This window comes from Thermobia domestica, chromosome 2 (genome assembly GCF_964235325.1).
Source record: "Thermobia domestica chromosome 2, izTheDome1.hap1.1, whole genome shotgun sequence".
In the NCBI taxonomy this organism is placed as follows: domain Eukaryota; kingdom Metazoa; phylum Arthropoda; class Insecta; order Zygentoma; family Lepismatidae; genus Thermobia; species Thermobia domestica.
In genome coordinates this window covers 116,913,073-116,934,756 of record NC_137455.1, presented here as the reverse complement: position 1 = coordinate 116,934,756, position 21,684 = coordinate 116,913,073, and the positions used below count along the sequence as shown (strand labels likewise).

The 21,684-nt window shown below is 33.6% G+C and overlaps 1 protein-coding gene across 1 annotated transcript in view; it reads right to left on the bottom strand.

The window, feature by feature from the left end:
• Sac1 (phosphatidylinositol-3-phosphatase SAC1) overlaps positions 1-21,684 on the bottom strand; it is a 57,298-nt gene that overhangs the window by 16,260 nt on the left and 19,354 nt on the right. The window contains exons 4-9 of the mRNA XM_081745147.1: positions 17,679-17,810; positions 14,264-14,375; positions 13,178-13,365; positions 11,705-11,860; positions 9,115-9,194; positions 6,826-7,063 (exon numbers count right to left, since the gene is read on the bottom strand). Of these exons, the coding sequence (XP_081601273.1) occupies positions 6,826-7,063; positions 9,115-9,194; positions 11,705-11,860; positions 13,178-13,365; positions 14,264-14,375; positions 17,679-17,810 (906 nt within the window). The remainder of the gene's footprint in view (positions 1-6,825; positions 7,064-9,114; positions 9,195-11,704; positions 11,861-13,177; positions 13,366-14,263; positions 14,376-17,678; positions 17,811-21,684) is intronic.

Below are 21,684 nucleotides of genomic sequence, written 5' to 3'. Positions count from 1 at the left end.
AATGAAAGTCTATAATTTACCAAAAAAAAGCCATAATTTAAAATTGTTAAAAAACATTGTTTGGGATTGATATAGGTTATCGATTGGGGATTAATTCAAAATTCAACCCCAATACTTTCACTTAAATGGCATAATTAACATTTAAAACTAATTCCTAATGTTTTTTCTTCAGTTCGCGACTTGTATTATACGAGGAGAAAGATTTGATTTAAATCAAAAAAATCGATTTAAATCAAAAAAATCATCAAAAATGATTTTTTTTTAAAAAAATCATGATTTTTTTCCACCCTGCAATCAACCAATCAAAATATAAACATATTAATCGTAGTCTGTTATTGTTACAACTCCTCATTTCATTCAAATGACATCTTTAAGTCCTTAACTTACAAATAAAAGGTAAATCAAAATAAATAAATAAATAAAAGAATTTTCAGACGTCTCTGTACGCCAGTTTAATGTTGAACGAGCGCTCTTTAATCCTTTGCTGCCTAATAACGATGTGTCTGTTTCCTAATAACGATATGTCAATGGTGCTAAAAGTCCAAGGTTTATATATATATATATATATATATATATATATATATATATATATATATATATATATATATAAAGGAGTTATAGCTCAATAATCTCAAAATTTCTTCGAATTCTGGCGTATGCAAGTCCTTTTTCCCCAAGCTTTTAGGTGCAGCAGCATAAGCTAGCTTTTTGTAACAAAAATACGAGATTATTATTATTATTGAGTTTCATCTTATATTGTAACTAGCCTTGGGCTAGATGGGAATTTCATCTGCAGGCCCCCGCATTTACTCCGCCTATGGCCTCGCATCTCTTATTTCACCCTCTGAAATGTCTAATACCGAATGTTACGTTTCCAACCTTAAGGAACTTCGAGATATGACCAACTTATTTTAACAATTGGAAACCCCGCTATTTTTTCTTCCCTTCTAGGAAAAAAAAAAAAAAAAGCTGAAACACTCTTGAATAATTATTTTAAATGAAAACTCTACATATCAAATGTCACATTTGTAACCTTGAAGGATTTCGAGATATGGTTTGTTGGGAATGAGGTTATGGATTACGGACACCAAATGTTACAGAAGTTTGTACATGTCTCTATATGGAGTTGAGTTGATTTTGAGTTTAACGTCCCGTTCAGCAGCGAGGCTATATGAGACGTGGACCTACTGATTAACGTGGAATCCGAACCACATGAGCTCCAGTCGGGAATCGAACTGCCTCTATATGGAATGTTAGATGTTAGGGAATACACTATTGTCATGTTTAACAAAATTTTCAGAACATTTATTTGTAATATTAAAAAATTATAATTTTATAATATGAATTCATAACCAGAAAACTTGGATATTTAAAATTAAATTAGAAAGGAATACAGAAAGGTAAAAACAAATGACGCATTAAAAGTGAAAATGAAAGTTGTGTCAATTTGTTATGTATATATACTAAGCTTGAGAACCACGAGTTATGCTAGATTTTGGCTTATTCTTTAGTTTGAACTTTGATTTTTAATTTCAACCGATGTCACCTTAAAATGGCTTACTTTTTTTTGGAGTAACCTAAGTTTACCTTTTATTATTCCTTATTAGATATATTGGTTTTTGACTAGGCTGATGTGATTTGGTTGGTCTCCCGATAGGCACTTATTTGTAATTTATCATGCATTTAATCTTCTTAAAAGATACTCCACTATACTACTAATTGCCTCATGTTCATGTAAATAATATCATCTATTTAAATTGCAAGCACAACTTGTTTCTTGACATTAATTAGATTTCTTACTCAGTTTGTTATGTTTTGAATGAATGTTCAGATAGAAAATGCATTAAAGATAAAATGAATCTATTCTCTGTTAATATGCCTACATAAAAAACATTCTTACTAATTCATTGATATATACATTCAATTTATGTTTGTTAATTAAAGTACTTCTAGCTAGAATCCTTATCATTTAATCATAAATCTATCATTATTATTAAAAAAAAAATATAACTTCTCTATTTTAATAACAGACACACTATGAAAACAAATATTCGGATCAAGATGGACATTGGAATTTAGGCATCTTTTGTATGTTATTTCTCTTTGCTGTAATCTCTGATTACGTAAACAGATATCTGGAGATTTAGTTGGATCAGGATATGTATTGGGTATTCTTATGTGGATATGAAAGTTAGTCGAATAAATATATGATTGGTAATCAATGCATTTATGTTCGTTTGCAGTAACAGAATTTAGGCTTAACAATATAGATAAGAAGCTTTATCTGATTTGGAGCATTGAAGGATAGTTGGTCACACTTCAAATTTAGACACTAAGTTTCTCTTTCCAAATTTATTATTTTCTTATATTTGCGCGGTTGCTTAAACTACCTACGTTCCAAATTAAAAGCTGATCCTGTATGGAAAGAAGTAAGAGAAGAAATGAAAATTTGAATATTTCTAGAAGGAATTGTGGATCTCTCTTATGGAAGCTATGGAATAATCTCTATGACGTAACATGATCATTCGCGGGGCGAGTATGGTGGTTCCTTGCAGATTAAATGGAAAAAGATGGAAAGAAGATACGGATTCTCTCTCTTATGGGAGATAATTATTCGCGTGGCGAGTGTGGGCTCCCTTGCCGATTCACTGGAAAAAGTAGGATGGGATGAAACTATCGATTTCTCTCGTTAACGGGAGATGATCACTCGCAGTGCGAGTGTGGTGCTTTCTGGAAGATTAATTGGAGTATTAGATACTTTCAGTCTTGAATTAGTGTATTTGTTTGATTACTTGGAATATTGGATTAATATGGAATATTTTAAATAGAAAATTGGATGAATATGGAGTATTATGGAAGAAGAAGAGATGAAGATTAAATATTTTAGAGGATTATTGGATTATTCTGGGAGTTTTTATGAGTCTTGCATGTTTTTTTTTTCTTTATTATTACTCGAGAATTTTTGTAATCAATATTTTTGTTCTAATCAATTTTGTCTCAATTTGTATAAAGAGGGGAGAGTGTTGGGAATGAGGTTATGAATTACGCACACCAAATGTTACAGAAGTTTGTACATGTCTCTATATGGAATGTTAGATGTTAGGGAATACACCATGAAAACAAATATTCGGATCAAGATGGATTTCAATCAGAGTAAGATGGATATTGGAATTTAGGCATCTTTTTATGTTATCTCTCTTTGGTGTAATCTCTGATTAGATAAATAGATATTTGAAGATTTAGTTGGATCAGGATATGCATTGGATACTCTTATGTGGATATGGAAGTTAGTCGAATAAATATATGATTGATAAGCAATGCATTTATGTTCGTTTGTAGTAAGAGCATTTAGGCCTAACAAGATAGATAAGAAGCTCGGAACTATCTAATTTGGAGCATCGAAGGATAGTTGGGCACAGTTCAAGTTTAGACACACTAAGTCTCTTTTTAAATTTATTATTTCTTACATGGTCATCCTGTTATAATGGTTGTAGCCCCAACATATTTTCCTTCTATGGAAAATATTAAAAAACGGCGAAATATGTATCTATTTGTTTTAAATGTGAAGTCCATACACCAAATTTCATGTCTCTTCAATTCAAAGGTATCGACATTTTACTATAATAACAGGATGTCTACTAAAATTCCAAAATGTAATTTCGTGACTTTTTCGTGACCTTTTCTTTACCAAATCATAAAATTTCATAATATTTTTAAGAGCGAATTTGGGTGCGAATTAGGTCGAATTTTCATCCATGCGATAGAAACGTACTATGCTTGCGATCTGATAGCGTCTAAAGCCGACCAGTGACATATTTGGTGGTGAATTTTGACGTTTCATGGAACAAAATTTTCCAATCTGTACTTACATTTGTACAGTTAAAAAAAATCGTGACCCAAAAGCTGAATTTCGTGGCTTTTTCGTGACTTTCATGACCGTTTTCTGATTTCGTGACTTTTTCGTGACCGATAGACACCCTGAATAATTACCACTTTAATTTCCTTACTTCCTCCTAATCCTTTCTTAGTGGTACTTTACTCACAAATCGTATACACTGTCAAAATTTCAAGTTTCCAGCACAGTTTGACCTGGGCGTCGATCAGTCAAGACTGTTTCTTTTATATAGAGAGATTAAAATCTATCCTTTTTCCTGCATGTCACAAACACATTGTGTTAAGAATGAATGCAGATCTTATGATTAAAAACTATTAATGGTGTTAATATACAGCTTTATACTAGGATATATTATGCAAATAAATCTTTCTCGAACATGTTTATAAGATAGCAGATAAAGTCAAAATACAAAGGGTATTTAAAAAGTTTTGCACAGTGGTCTCTAATTTTTTTATTTGTTGCAGGAGGAGAATTTTTTTTTTTTTTTGGTGAACATACTTGGAACATTTAGCTATAAGTTGGTATATAAAAGTATTTTCTTTTATTTACAGGTGAGCCATAATGGACCGTGAAGTAGATGTCAGGTTGCGACAACGGTCGGTGATGTAGTTTCTCTTCAAGACCGGTGATGACTTTGCCACATCGATTCACAGGAAGTTGCTCCCTGTTTATGGCAGGACACATTCGATCGCAGCAGTATCCAGCGGTGGTTGTAGATGTTTAAAGAAGGTGATTTCTCTCTACTGGACAATCCACGATGCAGTAGACCATCGACGATAGTGAGTGATGTGAATAAGGAGACATTTCACTCTTTCACTGTGTTTACAACAACCGCATAACCTATTAATATGTATAAAACAATTCGAAAAGTAAGGAGACGGAGAAAAATTCTTCTTGGCCCTGTACAACTCACCTCAAGAAAATATCTGCAAATTTGGCTTGCATGCCTTAGTACATGATTGGAAACATTTATGTTTATGGAATTACTCTTACTTAAAAAATTAAATCCCTTTCTCCCTTAGAATATGTATTTAAATCTAAGTGAAATGACAGAAACTCATGTTGTACAAAGTGCTAACTGTGTTCAAAATTCACTTAAAATGATTCACCTGTTTCCCCTGATGATGAGGTTACAGCCTCAGCGTAATTTTTAAATACTGAGAAAATAATTAGAAATTGTGCCCCGTTTTCTTGCTATACGTGGAATTTCTGGAAACGTTGTGGCATATGCCCACTTGTTTTGAATAAAGAGTTTATATACCAAGTATCTCTAATATGTCTCGAATCTTAAGGATTTGAAGAAATGGCAATCTTATAACAATTGCAACTCCACTTTTTTCTTCTTCTTAAAGGGAAACATTGAAAAACGTCCAAAACATATTTTAAATCAAAAACCCAAATACCAATTTTCATGCCTCTAACTTTAAAAGATTTCGAAATACGGCCATCTTATTACAACAGTTGTAAATCCCATTTTTCTTCCCTTGTAGGGGAAATATTAAAAAGTGCTGAAATACAGCTTTAATTATTTTAAGTGAAAAGTAAATTCCAATTTCATTTCTCTACCTTTAAACGATTTCGAGACATGATCATCCTGTATAACAATAGCAACCTCCCCTTTTTTACTTTCCACCTTTTTTCTTTCCTTCTAGAAGAAATATAAAAAAGGGCTGAAACACGTCTTTAATTATTTTAAGTGAAAAGTCCAAATTCCAAATTTCATGTCTGCAACTTTAAAGGTTTTCGAGATATGATCATCTTGTTATACAATTGGAACCCCGACCTTTTTTTTTCCCTTCTAGGACAAATATAAAAAAAAGTGAAACAGCACTTTTTTTAAAAGAAAAATAACGGGTCTAAACACGGAATTTCATGTCTCTAACCTTAAGGGATTACGAGATATGCACACCTAATTTTAATAATTGCAATCCCACACCATTCTTTCCTGCCTACCCCGTTTTTTCCCCATCTAGGTCAAACATCAAAAAACGTTGAAACACGTGTTAAATTACATTAAATGATAAATTCAGGTATTAAATTTTCGGTACTTAACCTTCCGAGTTATGGAGTCTTATTTTAATAATTTGTAATCGCCACATCTTTTTCTATCCACTCTTTTCTTCTTTTCTTATCTATCTATCTATCTATCTATCTATCTATATCTATATATATATATATATATATATATATATATATATATAAACATGTACCTAATTATTTTAAATGAGAAGTCCAAATACCAAATTTCATGTCTCTAACCTTAAATTGTATGTTATATATATATATATATGAAATCTCTAGATATAAGCAGGTATGTCATGCCACAATGCCACCTAGACATAAGATATAGATTTAAGTGCAATTCCCACCCCCTTTTCTCTCTACACTCTCTTTTTCCTTTGCGGGATCAATATAGATAAACACTGATTCATGTATCTAATTTTTAGAATTCCGAGATATGGACATTTTACAATAATAACTGCCATCCTTCCTCTCTTCCCGTCGAATTTTCAAAAATTCTTTTTTTGTGGTACCTTACGTTACAATTCTACACCCTATTAAATTTTAGGTTTGTCACTTAAACGGCTTGGCTTGGGCGCTGATCAGTCACTCACTCACTCAGGATTTCTTCTTTTACATATAAAGATCATGAAAATTAATTGTAATAAGACCAATGCCAGAATAAAATTGGGTGAGAATGTCACAATAACACTTACGTACACTGCATTTGCACTCTTAAAAACTATCCGGTACGATCGGAATTCGAAGCACCATACCCGTGCTTTAAAAAGCATGCGCATTATCACAGAACGCCTATTTTATAATTTTATATTACTTCTGATTTGATATAAAAACTAAGAACAGTCTCTAATCGTCTACCAACAAAGATCAATATAATAACAGAACATGCTTATATAAAGTTTTTGTACCTTAAGAACAATCTGTAGATTTCTTTTGGCTAACATGCTCTGAACAACATTTGTGCGATCAAGACAATCTACACAATTTGTCCTAAAAACTCCATCTTGTTGGCTTACAAGTGTTCCATCCCTGGTCATCAGAAAGAATCCGAATTCATCTTGCTCATGGGCCAATCTGTCTATTAAGATGCTTAACCTATCCCATCTCATTCGTCTGCATTCATGATGAAAGTCAAACGCTTCGTATCTATAAAACCAAAAACCATTGTTGTAAATTCAAGTACAACGAGAAAGGAAATACGTAACATTAAATACAAAAGTAGTGACTTTCAATGAATGTTTACTATCTACTCACTACTACACTAAGTTATGAATAAGTTCTTGCCCTTGCTTGGGAAGATTGAGCTATATGTATGAAACTTAAGTAATAAATACGTCAAACTCCTAAGATACTAATGTGTAATTTATATGTTCCTACGTATAAAAGTTTTGAAGGAAAGACGTCCGGAATGAGTGACAGTGTCGAATTTGCTTATTCGTTTTTAGAAACGGCAGTTGATTATAATGTCTCGGATAATTATGTATCCGAAGTGTTCCCCCTGACCCAGAGACTGAAGTTATGAGTAAACAGTGGAAGCAATCCAACTCCCCCCACCAATCAAGATCTGTGTGCAATATTCTGTAAACGAAGTCATGTTTTCAATTTTTCTGGAATTGCAAAGGCGTAATTCTCACTGATTACCTAATCTGTGGTCATAACGTTACTGCAACATATTAACGAGGCCTGCTGCGAAACCTTCGTAATGATTTGAAAGTAAAACGCCGTAGCATAAGTAGCAAAGGTATCCGCCTTAATACAGTACTTGCTTATTCTCAATGGAAGCGTACCATATACTGAACTAAAGCTTAACTCCCTGGCTTGGGAAAGGACATGGCCAGTCAGCAGGTTCAACTGGCTGATGTGTGGTTGGGACACCGACTCCCAGCACCTTTTTCCTTTCTAGACCAGAATTCGTTACACAGTAATTCAACTTGTTTCCAAACTGCCACAGGATACTGGGTCAAAATCGAAAATCTGCGTTCCCAACGTGAATAGAACCACGTACAACAAACACTCGCGCTCTATCGTCTCTCTCTCTCTCTCTCTCTCTCTCTCTCTATATATATATATATATATATATATATATTACTTTCCTATGATTACGAGTGTAATATTTCGCCTTCCTTCCTAGGCTAATGGCAAGTGCGCGCGCGCGTTTAGTGCATGATGTCCCCAGTTCGGTTCTCGATAAGAGAACACCGAACGCACTATAGTAATTCAGATTCCGCTTTAAATTGCAGGTTTTGTTCTATATAACCTTTCTGGTGCTGCTAACAAATGATGTAAATATAAATCTATCAAATAAGTTCAGCATTTCCTATGATTAAATAATATGTATACTAGTATACAGTAATGTATGTAAAAGACTTCAACAATTTAATGTGTGGTACTTGAAATATTTCGTTTTTGACTTTGTTATTTAGAATTTAGATTTCTGGGCTTTCGGCATCTAAGCCCATTTAGCCCGTCACGTTAGAGGGATGATGTTCCTCGGCGAGCATACTATCCAGGGATACGGAAGGAAGGAATCGGCCTGGGATCTACACCCTGGTGTGAATGAGGAAAACTCAGGATAACCTAATTCAGGGTGGCTGGCATGAAAAAGCGTTTTTACACTTTTTCGACCGAATGCCCACCTGGAATCGAACCTGGGACCGCTTTGATATTTGCTATATTCATCGTGTACGACTTTTGGTTATCCAACAATGTCATGTGTATTATTTCTCTATCTGATTACGCTCTCAATTTTTGGTAAAGTACTAAGTGGAATTTACCAACCTTCAAAGATATATGCATTTGTTGGAACTAATTTTCAAGAACGAAACAAAATTCAAACAAATTTAAATGATGGGTGAGATATTCATTGCTATATATTCAAGTAGAAAGTTATATATTGATTGAATAATTGGTGAAGGATAGAGTGGAAGGAAACAAGATTTTTCATCAGTAAAAACACACATACAGCAACTTGGAATCGAACTCGAGATTGCGCACCATCGGTGAGCGTTCAACTAGTAATCTACAACATAAAGTACACATAATGTAAGATAAAACTATTAGAAATACTATGAAAAACTGACTTTGGATAACATTTCTCTAAAATACTAACATATGATGTTAAACCAAGGGATTTTTTTTTTCCCCTACCGAACAGAGAATTACTACTCGGCAACAAACACTTATAACATATTGATCACCTGATGTTTTGATTTGCTGCTTTTAAGACCAGTTCTCGGTAGCCTTGCTCCAAGACTTCTTCCGCACCTGTATGGTTAACCTAGATAAAAAGAACGAATCTTATTATTAGTATATATAATATACATAATATATGTAGTCTGAACAATAATGTATTTTGGATACCTATTACACTTAGTAATTACGTATAATCATTAAATATAATAATTATTACACTAATTAATAATAATTAAAAAAGAAAGAGTAAGAAATACAAAGATATCGAGAACAGAAATAGCTCACTGCACGGCAGCAAAAATATTATATAGGAAAAACAACTTTGCATGACATTGAGCTGCTTAATACTATTACATGTACTAAAAACATTGGTTTACATATGGAAATTTATTTTAGCTATTTGAACTGATTTTTCATAAATGGAGATAGCTGATTCCAGTTATATAGTTAGTGTTCGCGCATCACATCAGACTTTCTCGCAATTTAATCATAATTACTGAGGTAAGTTATACGTGTGTTCCACGTAGTCACATGTAAAAATATTGGAAAATAACTAATCCCTATCCACAGTTTTCAGGGTTGCTGAGATACGTAAACAGTGATACTCCAAATACGGTTTAAGTCCAAATTTATCCACAACGGCATATGGGTGAGGAGTGACACGTAAAAATTTTCGAAAGTGACAGATATTAATGTCCAATCCATAGTTTTCGGGGTTGCTGAGATGAATAGTGATACTCTGGATACGGTATAAGTCAAAATTCATCTCACAACAGCATAGTGGTGAGGGGTGACACGTAAAAATATTTAAAAATGACAAATGCTAATGTCCAATCCATAGTTCTCGGGGTTGCTGAGGTGAATAGGAATACTCTGGATACGGTATAAGTCGAAATTCATCTCACAACAGCATGGTGGTGAGGGGTGACACGTAAAAATATTTAAAAACGACAAATGCTAATGTCCAATCCATAGTTTTCGGGGTTGCTGAGATGAATGGAATACTCTGGATACTATTTAAGTTCAAATTCATCCCACCGCGGCTGGGGGTGAAGCGTAACATGTAAACATTTTCGAAAACGACAGATATTGCCTAATTCATTATCGGGGTCGCTGAGATGAATAGTGACACTCTCGATGCTGTTTTAAGTCCAAATTCGTTTTCCATCGGCATGGGGGTGGGGTGGAAACGGGTACACAGGTGGTGGAGGAAAAGGTAGAACAAATTTTTACTATTACGTCTTTATTTTAATGCGTATCCTGATGGAAGGGAGAGGAGCTCAAATACGTTCCATACATATATTCTCCAAATTTGAAGAAGGAGCATTTCAGCTATTCCTTCCTTCCTGAATTTTTAATAAGAGACTACTTTCGTTATATATATATATATCATAAGAGGATAAATCCACTGAATCTATCGCTGATTCGCTCATCAACAGATCTATTTTAACTATTACGCATACAAACTTGAAGTTTCATGTATATATTTTCCTTGCACCCTAGGCTATAGATAAGATGGGTTTTGCAAAATGGCAGAGGAAGAAATGAAAAATATTGTTCCTGGTAACAGGCTCGTATTAGATAAATTTCCGTTTTGCTAAGAAACCTGACGTAATCGAGAATAACATTTCAGTTTTAGGTGTCGTTCAGTAGCAGACCGCTTACCTCTGGTGCACAGGATCACTAGTACAATCCTCGGCCAAGTAAGTTTGTAGTGGACAACATCGAGTCGCTTGATTCTCGGAATACGCCCGTTTCCTCCCATATTCTTATTCAACTAATTTTTCCATTATCATTCACCTGCCTTAATCATCTGTTTCCTTTAGCGTAAAGGGCATAATCGTGGGATGTTAAGCTCACTTCATTTCATTTTCGAATTAGTAAGAAACGACTATCATCGTCCAGTTACCAAACTGGACGTATATCAGCGCAATAATTATAAGAAAAAGAATAAAAAAAGAACAACCTTAAAAGAAATGTTTATGTATGAAATAAATGAAACTTATTGGTGCTGCAACCAAAACTAGCTGGCGTGATGTCGCACGATAGCTAAAGCTCCACATTTTGACTCTAGTACGTACAGGAGGCAATGTTGGCAGCATCGTGCTCCCCAGCGTTCCTTGGATACCAATTTGAAAAAGGCTCGGTAAATACTTGAGAAGCTTTAGAATTAGAAATAAATCCCACCTACATCGGGGATCGAACACAGGCCTCTGCTTGGTTAGACGCCTTGTAGCCAATGTATAAACTAATATTTTTTATAGCATGAACATTCAGTACTAAGGAAAAAATATAATGAGGAGAATAGCATATGATCTTATATAAACTAATTAAAAATAGGTAAATGAAAATAGTTGGAACTTATAGCGAGTCAAACTTATGTAACAGTAGTTAAAACACTTAACAGCTTAAAGACCCATGCTTAACACAATACAAAAAGATTTTTACTCTCTTTTTCTTTTTTACTTTTCTTTTAAGTGTATTAAGTAACACTAAGACATTAATTTACACTATTTTTTTCTTTTTAACAGATGTTATGTAAAATATTATTTACTATGATTAACTTTAATCGTCTAAGACTGTAAGAATACCTACTAAATTAACAGCAACTTGTCTTCCATAATTAAAGATTTGGTTGTCAAAATGTCTTTGAAATGCATCTACATGGTTTTCATTTGGGTTGAGCACTGGCTTTGGTTTGAGTTTCAGATTTGGCAGTTGTGACCAGAACAATGGAACCGATCCTCGAGTCTGTTAACAAGAGCAAATAATTTATTTAAACATAACAAATTTGTTTGAAATAAGTAAATAAACATTAAATATTACCATTAATAGAGCTTGTTTCCCGATGATCAACTTTAAACAGGAATTTTCTCCTTGTTAAATGGTTTAAATGGTTTACGACATATATCAAATGTAGACAAATTTCGCTATTATCTACATATAAAGACTTTGGAAAACAAGTAGCCAAAGCATACGTAAGAATTTAAGAAGGGCAATTGGCAACTTCAAATTAAGTGTTGTTATTCTATTCTTTTTTCTGAGCAATATCGGTAATACTAATAAATAATACACGATGGTGTAGTTCTGTCAAAAATATGACGTAGATTTAAAGTAGGAATTTCAAAGCCACCGAGAAAGGCAAAAGGAATTATTGAAACTATTCGGAAATTTTAAAGCTAGGATGCATTCAGAGGTAAGTTTTATTTTGTAAATATCAGTCAATTTCTTTCTAAGTGCTTTAGTTACTTAAAGTTTTTCTCTTTTTTAGGCTACGCATACTCAGTAATTATACATATATGAGCTCCTCGTGGCTATATAGTTAGCATAAGCACTTTCTGCGCGGGAAACCCAAGTTCGATCCCTGGTCGGTTCAAATACTCACATGTGAGAAGAAAATCATAAAGTGAAGAAAAGAACATCTACACACTGCATTTGTAGCAAAATATTCGGTGAATAGATACTATATACATGGACTTTTGTTGATTCAATGTAGTTTATATAATCGTCCATTTTGAAATTACAGTTACATAGACAATGCCAATATTTTCTCACGTTTTAGCTTATGCATGTGATGTTTTCGATCAATGTTTGAAAAACTTTCTTATTTCATTTGATGAAAAAATTTACTAGTTTTGTTTACGCGTTTACTTTATATCGTTCCTATTCGCTTAATTAACAGTTTCCCCTTTTGCCTCTAAAGAGTGCATTGGTAAAAATCACCTTGTTTATGTATTTTACAACATTGAAATCACCAACACGCATTTTTTGACGGTTCTTACATTACCTCGATTTAAACCAAGCAGAAAATAAACTTACGATGAGCTGAATAAACTGATACGATAGTGTAATATCATCATGTTGCATGTACATTGCACAGGTTCTTAAATTATTTTTGATTCTTGTACGCTTCAGTATGATTTAAACGAGGGCTCTTCACTATTTTTCAAGAAATTGTGAAAACAACTTGTTGGGAGAATACTAAAGAAAAGGCTACAAAATATGAAGTAAAGTTCTTTGCATTGCTTGTACATGAAATTTATTAAAACTTGCAAGAAATACAGTTACCTGCACAAATGAGGCTTTGTCTCCCATGTATTCAACAATCTGCTCTGTCTCTACATAGTTAGCAACATTGCCTTCCACGTCAATTCCACGCATAAACAGGCGACAACCAGCTCGAAAACAACACCTCCTTGAAATCAAAGTCCACACAAAGCTTTTACTGTTGATAGTACAATTATTTATCGTGATAACTAACGATATTAAGGAAAATATCAAAATCACAACTTTTATACAAGTCAGCGCACACAATCTACGTTCTGATCAAGATTCAAATTTCATTACTCTCATAGCTCTTGTTTCAATCAATCAATCAGTAACACATTCCTTTTAACTCGAGCTTCGTCCTTATTTACTTACTTGCTTCCACCCCAATGATCATGTTTGTTGCTAGTGTTGTTTAGAGACGTAAAAAAACAGAAAAATGCACTGTAATATGATTATAAAAGTTTGAACACTGTTTAAACTGTTGAATGATATAATTTAGAGAACAATTACAAATATGTTATTCATTAATGTATGCATTTTAACGCATTAACTAATATAAGAGGAAATAGTTTTCTTACACTTTTATGATTCCACTATTATCAATCCATATTATTATTATTATTTTCTTCTTCTTCTTCTCTTTCTGCCTCGGCCATAGTCGTGGGACTAAACTAATCTTAAAAAACCTTAACGATCAATATAGCTTAAGAAAATATGCTACTGAGGACCTCTGTAGCTCGACAAGCGAAAATATTATCTATTTTGAAATAATAGAGTGTTAGGAAGGAATTAATTAGCTTGTTTTCTTACATTACATTCCCACTTACACATTTACAACATTAAATTCCAAGTTTATCTTAGAATTTCTTCATTAAAAAACTCCTGATCTAAATAATTTCTTACCTAAATATTCCAGTCGAATCTGATATCACTTTAATATGCCCGGAAGAAGTGAGTTGCAAGATTTAAAAATCAGATTAATATTCAGAAGACTGCACAAAAATAAATAAATAAATAAAAACAAATCACTTAGTCCATTAGTTTGAAAGGGCTAGGAAAATTTGGTCACACTATTACATTAAAATAATAGCACTTAAAGGATACAACCATGAAGGACTGGCAAGCAGTATCTATAGAGCTCTGGCTGGTTTGCAAATTCACGAAGTAAATGGCCATTCCATACAAACCTGGGATCTGCTCTTTCATGTAGTGGCATCTAAAAAGTATATATTACAGAAAAGGAATTAAAACACGATTAATACTTGAAAAATATATCTTCAGTAATTTAATTCTATTTATTCAGCTTATTTCTTGTATCAGTCGTAAAAGAGAGCAAATCACTGAACAAGTTATTGTTCTACGGTTTGAAAAACAGAAAAAAGTGCTCCTCCGTTGTCACGAGGCTAATGCACGTGATCTTGGGTTCAATTCCCTGGTAGGGTACTTGCCTCAGATAAAAACCCGAGCAGTCGTACAGACCGTAGTACACTATCTTGGCGCTGCCAAGATACGTTAAATTCCAAATAATCATATCAAAGCTAAAATTACGAAATGAAGAAAGAAAACATCTATAATTAATCCAATATAGATAACTAACATTTTCTATTCTAATTTTTGAAAATCTTAGTACTAATTGCCTTTGCTGTGGTTGCAATCTTCCTCATATATCAAAGTAAGGACGGCCTAAGGACGGAAACTTACGTATTATAATATCCTATGAATAGAAAAGGTCATATATTTCTAATCAGAAATAATCATATTTCTTCATTCTTCCTTTTATGCTTTAACTAATTACAGGTAAACACTTGCGCACTCAAATTACCTTTCAATTTACATTATCCCTGGTATAACTAAATATTTACGTTGAAAGCAGTAATAGTATAAACTGTAAACCGGAAAAAAATAATTTTAGCAAATTTGTGCTTAATTAACGAACTGAGGCTTTTGTTGACTTTTCATTAATAATCCGTCTTCTTGAGCTTACAGGCCACTAACGTAGGACGTAAAACATGAAATTTCACATCTTTCCTCTGTAGTCGTTTTCCGACATATACGAAATGCAATAATTTAATTCCTGGAATCAATTGTAAAAAGAAATGTCTGGTTGCCACTAGCGGCTGCTGCCACTTTCAAAGTAGTCTTGTCAAGCGCCATAATTTGTCAGACAATTGTGATTCTGTCAGAAACATTCGTAAAACTTGTTCTATGGAGTGCTGTTCAGCACATTTGTTGTGGCGCGTTGGCTTCCCTAAACGTCATAAAATCTCTTTCCTCTTGAGGCAGTTTTTAATTTAAGGAACATTCAATGATTAGATAGTACTGAGTCAAGTAAATAAGGTGGTTGCTCATGTTTAGGAACACTTTCTGTGGTATGAGCTCACGAATATAATCCGCTGCCCCAGATTTCTGCCACTCATTTTCAGCCAACAGCTCAAGGCTCTGCTACTCCATGAAGACTGAGTTAACTCGTCTCGACCCAGTCAAGCATATGGAGGACACGGTGGATCATGACAGAAAGCTCACCTCTGGTGCGAGAGATTCTAGGTCATGTGAGTTCGATGTTTCTTTCGTCCCCTCTCACATTCTCATTCCACATGTTTTCATAATCATTCACTTCCATTAATTATCCGTTTCCTCTTATCTAAAAGCCAAAACCAAGGGATGTGGAATTCATTTCATTACATTGTTCAGTCGAGCACAAGTTCTAACTGTAATAAACTTATTTGTGCATTATTTTTGGTGTGCCCAGCTTATACAATTTAATCACTTTATTTTGAAGGCTGCTTCTTTTCCACGCATAGCGTAATTAATCGTTGTATGTTCTCACAATAGATATATCAGCAGCGAAGCAGACGATAGTAGCTGACGGCCTTGGCCATCGCCAGCAGCCAATCACAATCCTACCTGTATTTACGTCACTCTGGTAGGTGGGCCTCACGTGAGTAGCAGGGACAAAGAAGCTGCATGACGTAATCAACATTGGGTGCCGAGACTTTGATTCGAGACAAGCACTTTACATTCGCTGCTCAAAACAATTCATAGAAAAGTTAGCAAATATGTGAATCCAGCGTATATTTCAATTATCTTGTGTATCTACACATTTCAGTAATTTCAATCTCCTTATTGTAAAGTTATGTAAGTGTAATAGTACTGGAAATAGAGCATTTATTCTACTCGCGATCTGAGTGTCAGATTGATTGGGTATTGCTACCTCGTGTTATTTCATAGTTTGCGCATGGTGCAGAATATATTAATACAAACGAATAATTGTTTTATGTTCTATTTCAGTTCAAACGACGCTGAAGTTTTATTCTGTTCATAAGTTTAAGGTTGTTGTTCGAACTTTTGCCTGCGTGTGGCTAGCGGTAAAAGAAGCTATTACTTTAGTGATAACTTGTTTTGTCGTTAACGCTCGGGCGAAATATTCGATCAATGACTACCTAATGTAATGCTTACTCTATTTGGATCTCCATGCTAAAGGGTAAACATCACACAACGTGTCAAAACATGTTTGAGTATGAATAGTTGAGAGACTCAGCACCACAGGGATACAGCAAACGCATTCCAGGAATTAAATTGTCACATCTCACATTCTTTTCCAGCTGCACTTCGAGAACAATTCGTACTGTACCCCCACAAGTTGTTGGAGAATGTACATTTGAAATAAATGTTTAGTATTGGCTGAATTGAAGAAAATTATTAATTTGATGTAATTTGCTTTTAGCAATTAAAATAAATGATCGAAATGTTTGTTATTAAATTTTACACTTTTTTTTTTTTTTTTTGGCTGTAGCACACATAATTGTGCATTACTACATAGTACTATATATTTTTATTATTATCTTATACAAGGGGCAAACTTACGAAGTAATATATATCACAATGATTTCACAGATACGAAGTCAATTTAACAGGTTTTACTGTATGATATGGTTGTTTGTGAGAGTGACTTGCTTCAAATCGAAATTATTATATTTCCTAATATATAGATGATAATATCCTCATCGCCACTTACAACAGATGGATTAGCATGACATATTTTCCCAACTACTTCCGGCATAATTTGTTTCCAGTACGTTCCCAAGACATTTTATATGTACATGAAAATAAAGTGAAATACACACCACTTTAGTCTATTTACCTAACAGACATAATAGGCGCAAAACTTAAATTGACAGCGAAAGTAACTAAAGTACTTGACACACCCATTACGATAATAAAACCACTGCACTTCAATGTATTCCCCTAAAATCAATACCTTGACCCTAAATTAGATATATAAAGGTTTTAAACAACGGTTTTCTGAAGATACACACACACATACATACATACATACATATATATAAAACTTTACTTTTAAGCTTTAAATTGCCTTCAGAGCGTTAAATTGCTAGAAAACAGAAAAGAAGGGAACAAACAAAGTGTCAAACAGCAATCTACTCGATGGACACTACTTACTGAACTTATGAACTACTTACATAGATAATACTTGATTTCTTTTCTACTTTTCATAACTTACCTGCAAGAACTCAGGCGTAGTGTTATGTAGCCTTTGTAGCGTATGAGTTAGATCATATGTGTATGAGAAATACAGGTAAGGAACATTCAGAACAAATTCAATCATGGACAAATACACTTTGTTCTCGTAAATCTGAAAGAGAGAAAGAGACGATACAAGTTCAAAACTTGAAGAAAATGCTTATCCCACAAATCATTTTCCTCATTTTTAATTATACCTGTATGTATTGCATTTTTTAAAGGATTTATCTTAATTTACATACCAGTACCATTATATTCAAAAATAACTCTGTAACTAGTTATTAACCAATTGTTCGAGTACACTTATTATAGTTCTTAAGATAAAGGTGAAATTTAACTAAAAATTAACCAACATAAATCTTATACACGATTTTTACACTTCTATATACATTGTTCCAATTCACAAGAAAGGCGACGAAACTTACTGTAATATCGAGGCATTTCTCTTCTGTCGACATCTTATAATATCCTCTCAAACATTCTATTAGCAAGATTGACCTCATACGCAGATGATGAAATTATTGGAGATTATCAGTGTGGATCTACACGAAATCGATCAACTATCGACTAAATATTTACCATTCGACAAATATTCGAAAAGAAGTGAGAATACAATACCCCGGTACATCAATTATTTATTGGCTTTAGAAAGGCTTACGACTCGGTTAGGAGAGAAATATTTTATAACATTCTTACAAATACCAAATACCAAAAAAGGTAGTTAAATTAATTAAGATGTGTTTAGATGAATTTCAAAATAAAGTCCGGGTAGGACTTCTAACCCACGAGCTTTCAGGTCGAGAATTTCTTGAAACAAGGAGATGCGTTTTCGCCATTATTATTCAACTTTGTCCTGGAGTACGCTATAAGGAAAATAAAAAATTGCAACCAGGGCCTAGAGCTAAATTATATTATTCACCGGGTCATGGCGTATGCTGATGATGTAAATTTAATAAGGGATGATAGGAGAACAATAGAAAGAAATGCAGAGGTCTTATTAAACGCTTGCAGGGACAAGGGTTTAGAAATAAATGCAGAGAAAACTAAATACATGGAAGTCCGTCGAGATCGTAATACTTCAAATTATGGATGTGTTAAAATATCAAACAATAATTTCGGTAAGTGGATACTTTCAAATATCTTGGGATCAATATTAATAGACGAAAACCATATTCACGAATAAATTACATGCCGATTAAAAGCAGGGATTTCGTGTTATTATTCAGTTTAAAATCTCTTGTTGTCGCGAATTCTATCAAGGAAAATTGAAAATATATAAAACGATAATCATGCCTGTTGTTCTCTATGGTTGCGAAACGTCGTTGCTTACTCTAAGGGAAGAACAGAGACTGAAAGTATTTGAGAACAAGATCCTGAGACGAATATCTGAACCCAAGAGGAACGGAAATGGAGAATGGCGGAAACATCGAACGAGGAACTACATAATTTATACGGTTTACCAAACACTGGTAGGGTCATCAAATTTAGGAGGCTCAGGTGGGCACTTCATATAGCCAGTATGGAAGAGAGTAGGAACGTTTTCCAAGTCAACTGGAAGACCAATCGAAAAACGAAAATTAGGAAGATCTAGGCGCAGATGGGAGGATAATATTAAGATGGATCTCGCAGAAATAGGAATACAAAGTAGAAATTGGATTCAGTTAGCTAAGGATAGAAGTCAGTGAAGAGCTTTTGTGAACGCGGTATTGAACCTTCAGGTTCCATAGACCACGGAGTTAATTAATTTTTAGTTAGCTATATACTAGGGGTCGATTCCCGGTAGGAATACGTGATTCAGATTCTACGTTAAACAGTACGTCTATATATTATCATGTCCTTATTTTACAAGTTAAAATATTTTAAATATAGGAGAAATGATGCTAATTAACTTTTCAGCATTACTTAGATTTTTGTATCCGCTTCAAACTACACTGTTAACAAAAACACAGATGTTTTTAAATACTTTGTGTCTTTAATTTATCCTTAACTTCTTATATTTCTTTCGCTTATTTCTGCGAGCATCATTGGAGAAAATAATAGCATTTTTGAAGATTAATCGAGCATAAATTTACATATTGGTTTGTATGTTCCTTCCTCTCATATGGAGATAACATCATTGCAAACTCTTAAACATTACAAAAATGTATTTTCAAGCATTGAAGATAATAACCACTTTTATTCACATTAGGGTGTCTGAAAAGAAATTCTTTAGTAGTCTAATAATTTTGCAGGAAAGAAACAAAAACACGAACATGTAAATTCGTACTAGATTAATCTTCAAAAAGGCTATCTTTTATGAGGATGCTCGCAGAAAAATAAGCGAACGAAACAAAGAATCAAGAACAAATAAAAGACGCAAGGACATAAAAACTTAATTTTCTTATGACATATAATCGGTGCAAATAGCATGAAAATATTATCTTATTACACTGTTAACAAGTATTATGTTAATGGTACATAACCGAATGAATTTTACAGAATTGACTGAGATATTCAAATTAAATAAACAGATGGACCAGTGTTGGTAACAAATTGTTGTCCAGTTCTTAAATTCTTTGTACTGAGTGAAGTTTTTATTTTAGTATTATTTATAATTATTTCTACCATACAAGTTTGCTTCTGCTTTCTCTCTTTTATTTTATTATTATATTTTCATTTAATATTTCATTGATATATTTTAAAATATTATTATTTATATTAACAATCAAAATTATATTAACTGTGTTGTGCTTCGTGGTGTTAGAAATATTATTTATAATTTTTTGTTAATTTGTAGTTTTCAATCCACTGTCCTCTTACTATAGATTTTATCTGTTCATTAATTATTCGTTCGCTCTTCTATACTCTTACCAACTTACCCATCCTATTAGTTCTATCTACTCCACTAACTCCACCTAGTTTCAGCCTGATAACGCTATCAGGTGACCACGTATTCTACATTTCAACGTGGCACTCACTGGACGTTCCATAGATTTATCTTCTTTTTTTGATTTTTGATTTCTTTTCTCTCTACCATCTTCCGCCCTATCTGATGAAACCTTTTAACAATACACACATCGTAATTACGTCTTGATTGTCTTTTGATAAGCAATTAATTTTATATTCCCGCTTCAGAATTCTTTCATTCCAACTCTACTTATTGTTTTTTATGATGCCTAAATTCAAATTTCCTGGCAAGGAAAACAAAGAAGTAGATGAACAAGGTAGTTACCACGTACGTTTCTTTGTTTTCTTGCCTGAAAGTTTTAATTTAGGCAACCTAACAAACATAATAGAAAGATGTCAAACTCTCAGTCACTGATGAGGTTGGTTAAGCGACCCAAACAATAAAACTGCGAAGTTGGGTTGCAAAACCTATCCTTGCAGAAAAACAAGGCAGTGCCACTTTGAAAGCTAACCAAGACAACTAGCCCGAGATGAAACTAGGACTTTTAAGCACTGCACATTATAAGACTCTCTTAGTTAATTACAGAGTTAACCCCAAGTAAGAGAAGTTGGTACTTCTGATGAACGAGATGAAGAAATCACGAACGACTATTTTTTTTTCCCAAAGAATATTTTTTTTTTTTTTTATGAGAAGGAAATATCTCTAATTTAATACAAATTCTAACAAGGTAAGTATTTGCGCTCGAACGGGTGAATACGCACAAAAAGGAAAGCATGCGTAATGTTAGCACTCCGTAAGCAAAGAGTAATATCCGTTTTTCTGCAAGATGCTGTAAACGTCCGCAAGAGCAGGGAAAAGTAGAGCACATGCCATAACTGTAGAGCGTCTACAAAGTTGGGTGGATGGAAAATCCGTGAATATGTATTCCATTATTTTTAAGGGCACACATTTTGAATGAAAAAGTTATGTCCCAAGGCCTCCCGGAGGGTCCCAGACAGGGTCCAATGGTAAGATTTGGAAAGGTATTGTGAAAAGAAACAAGATGAAGCAAATCTCGAGCCTCTAGCCTCACAAAATGGCAGTCAAAATGTCAACACAG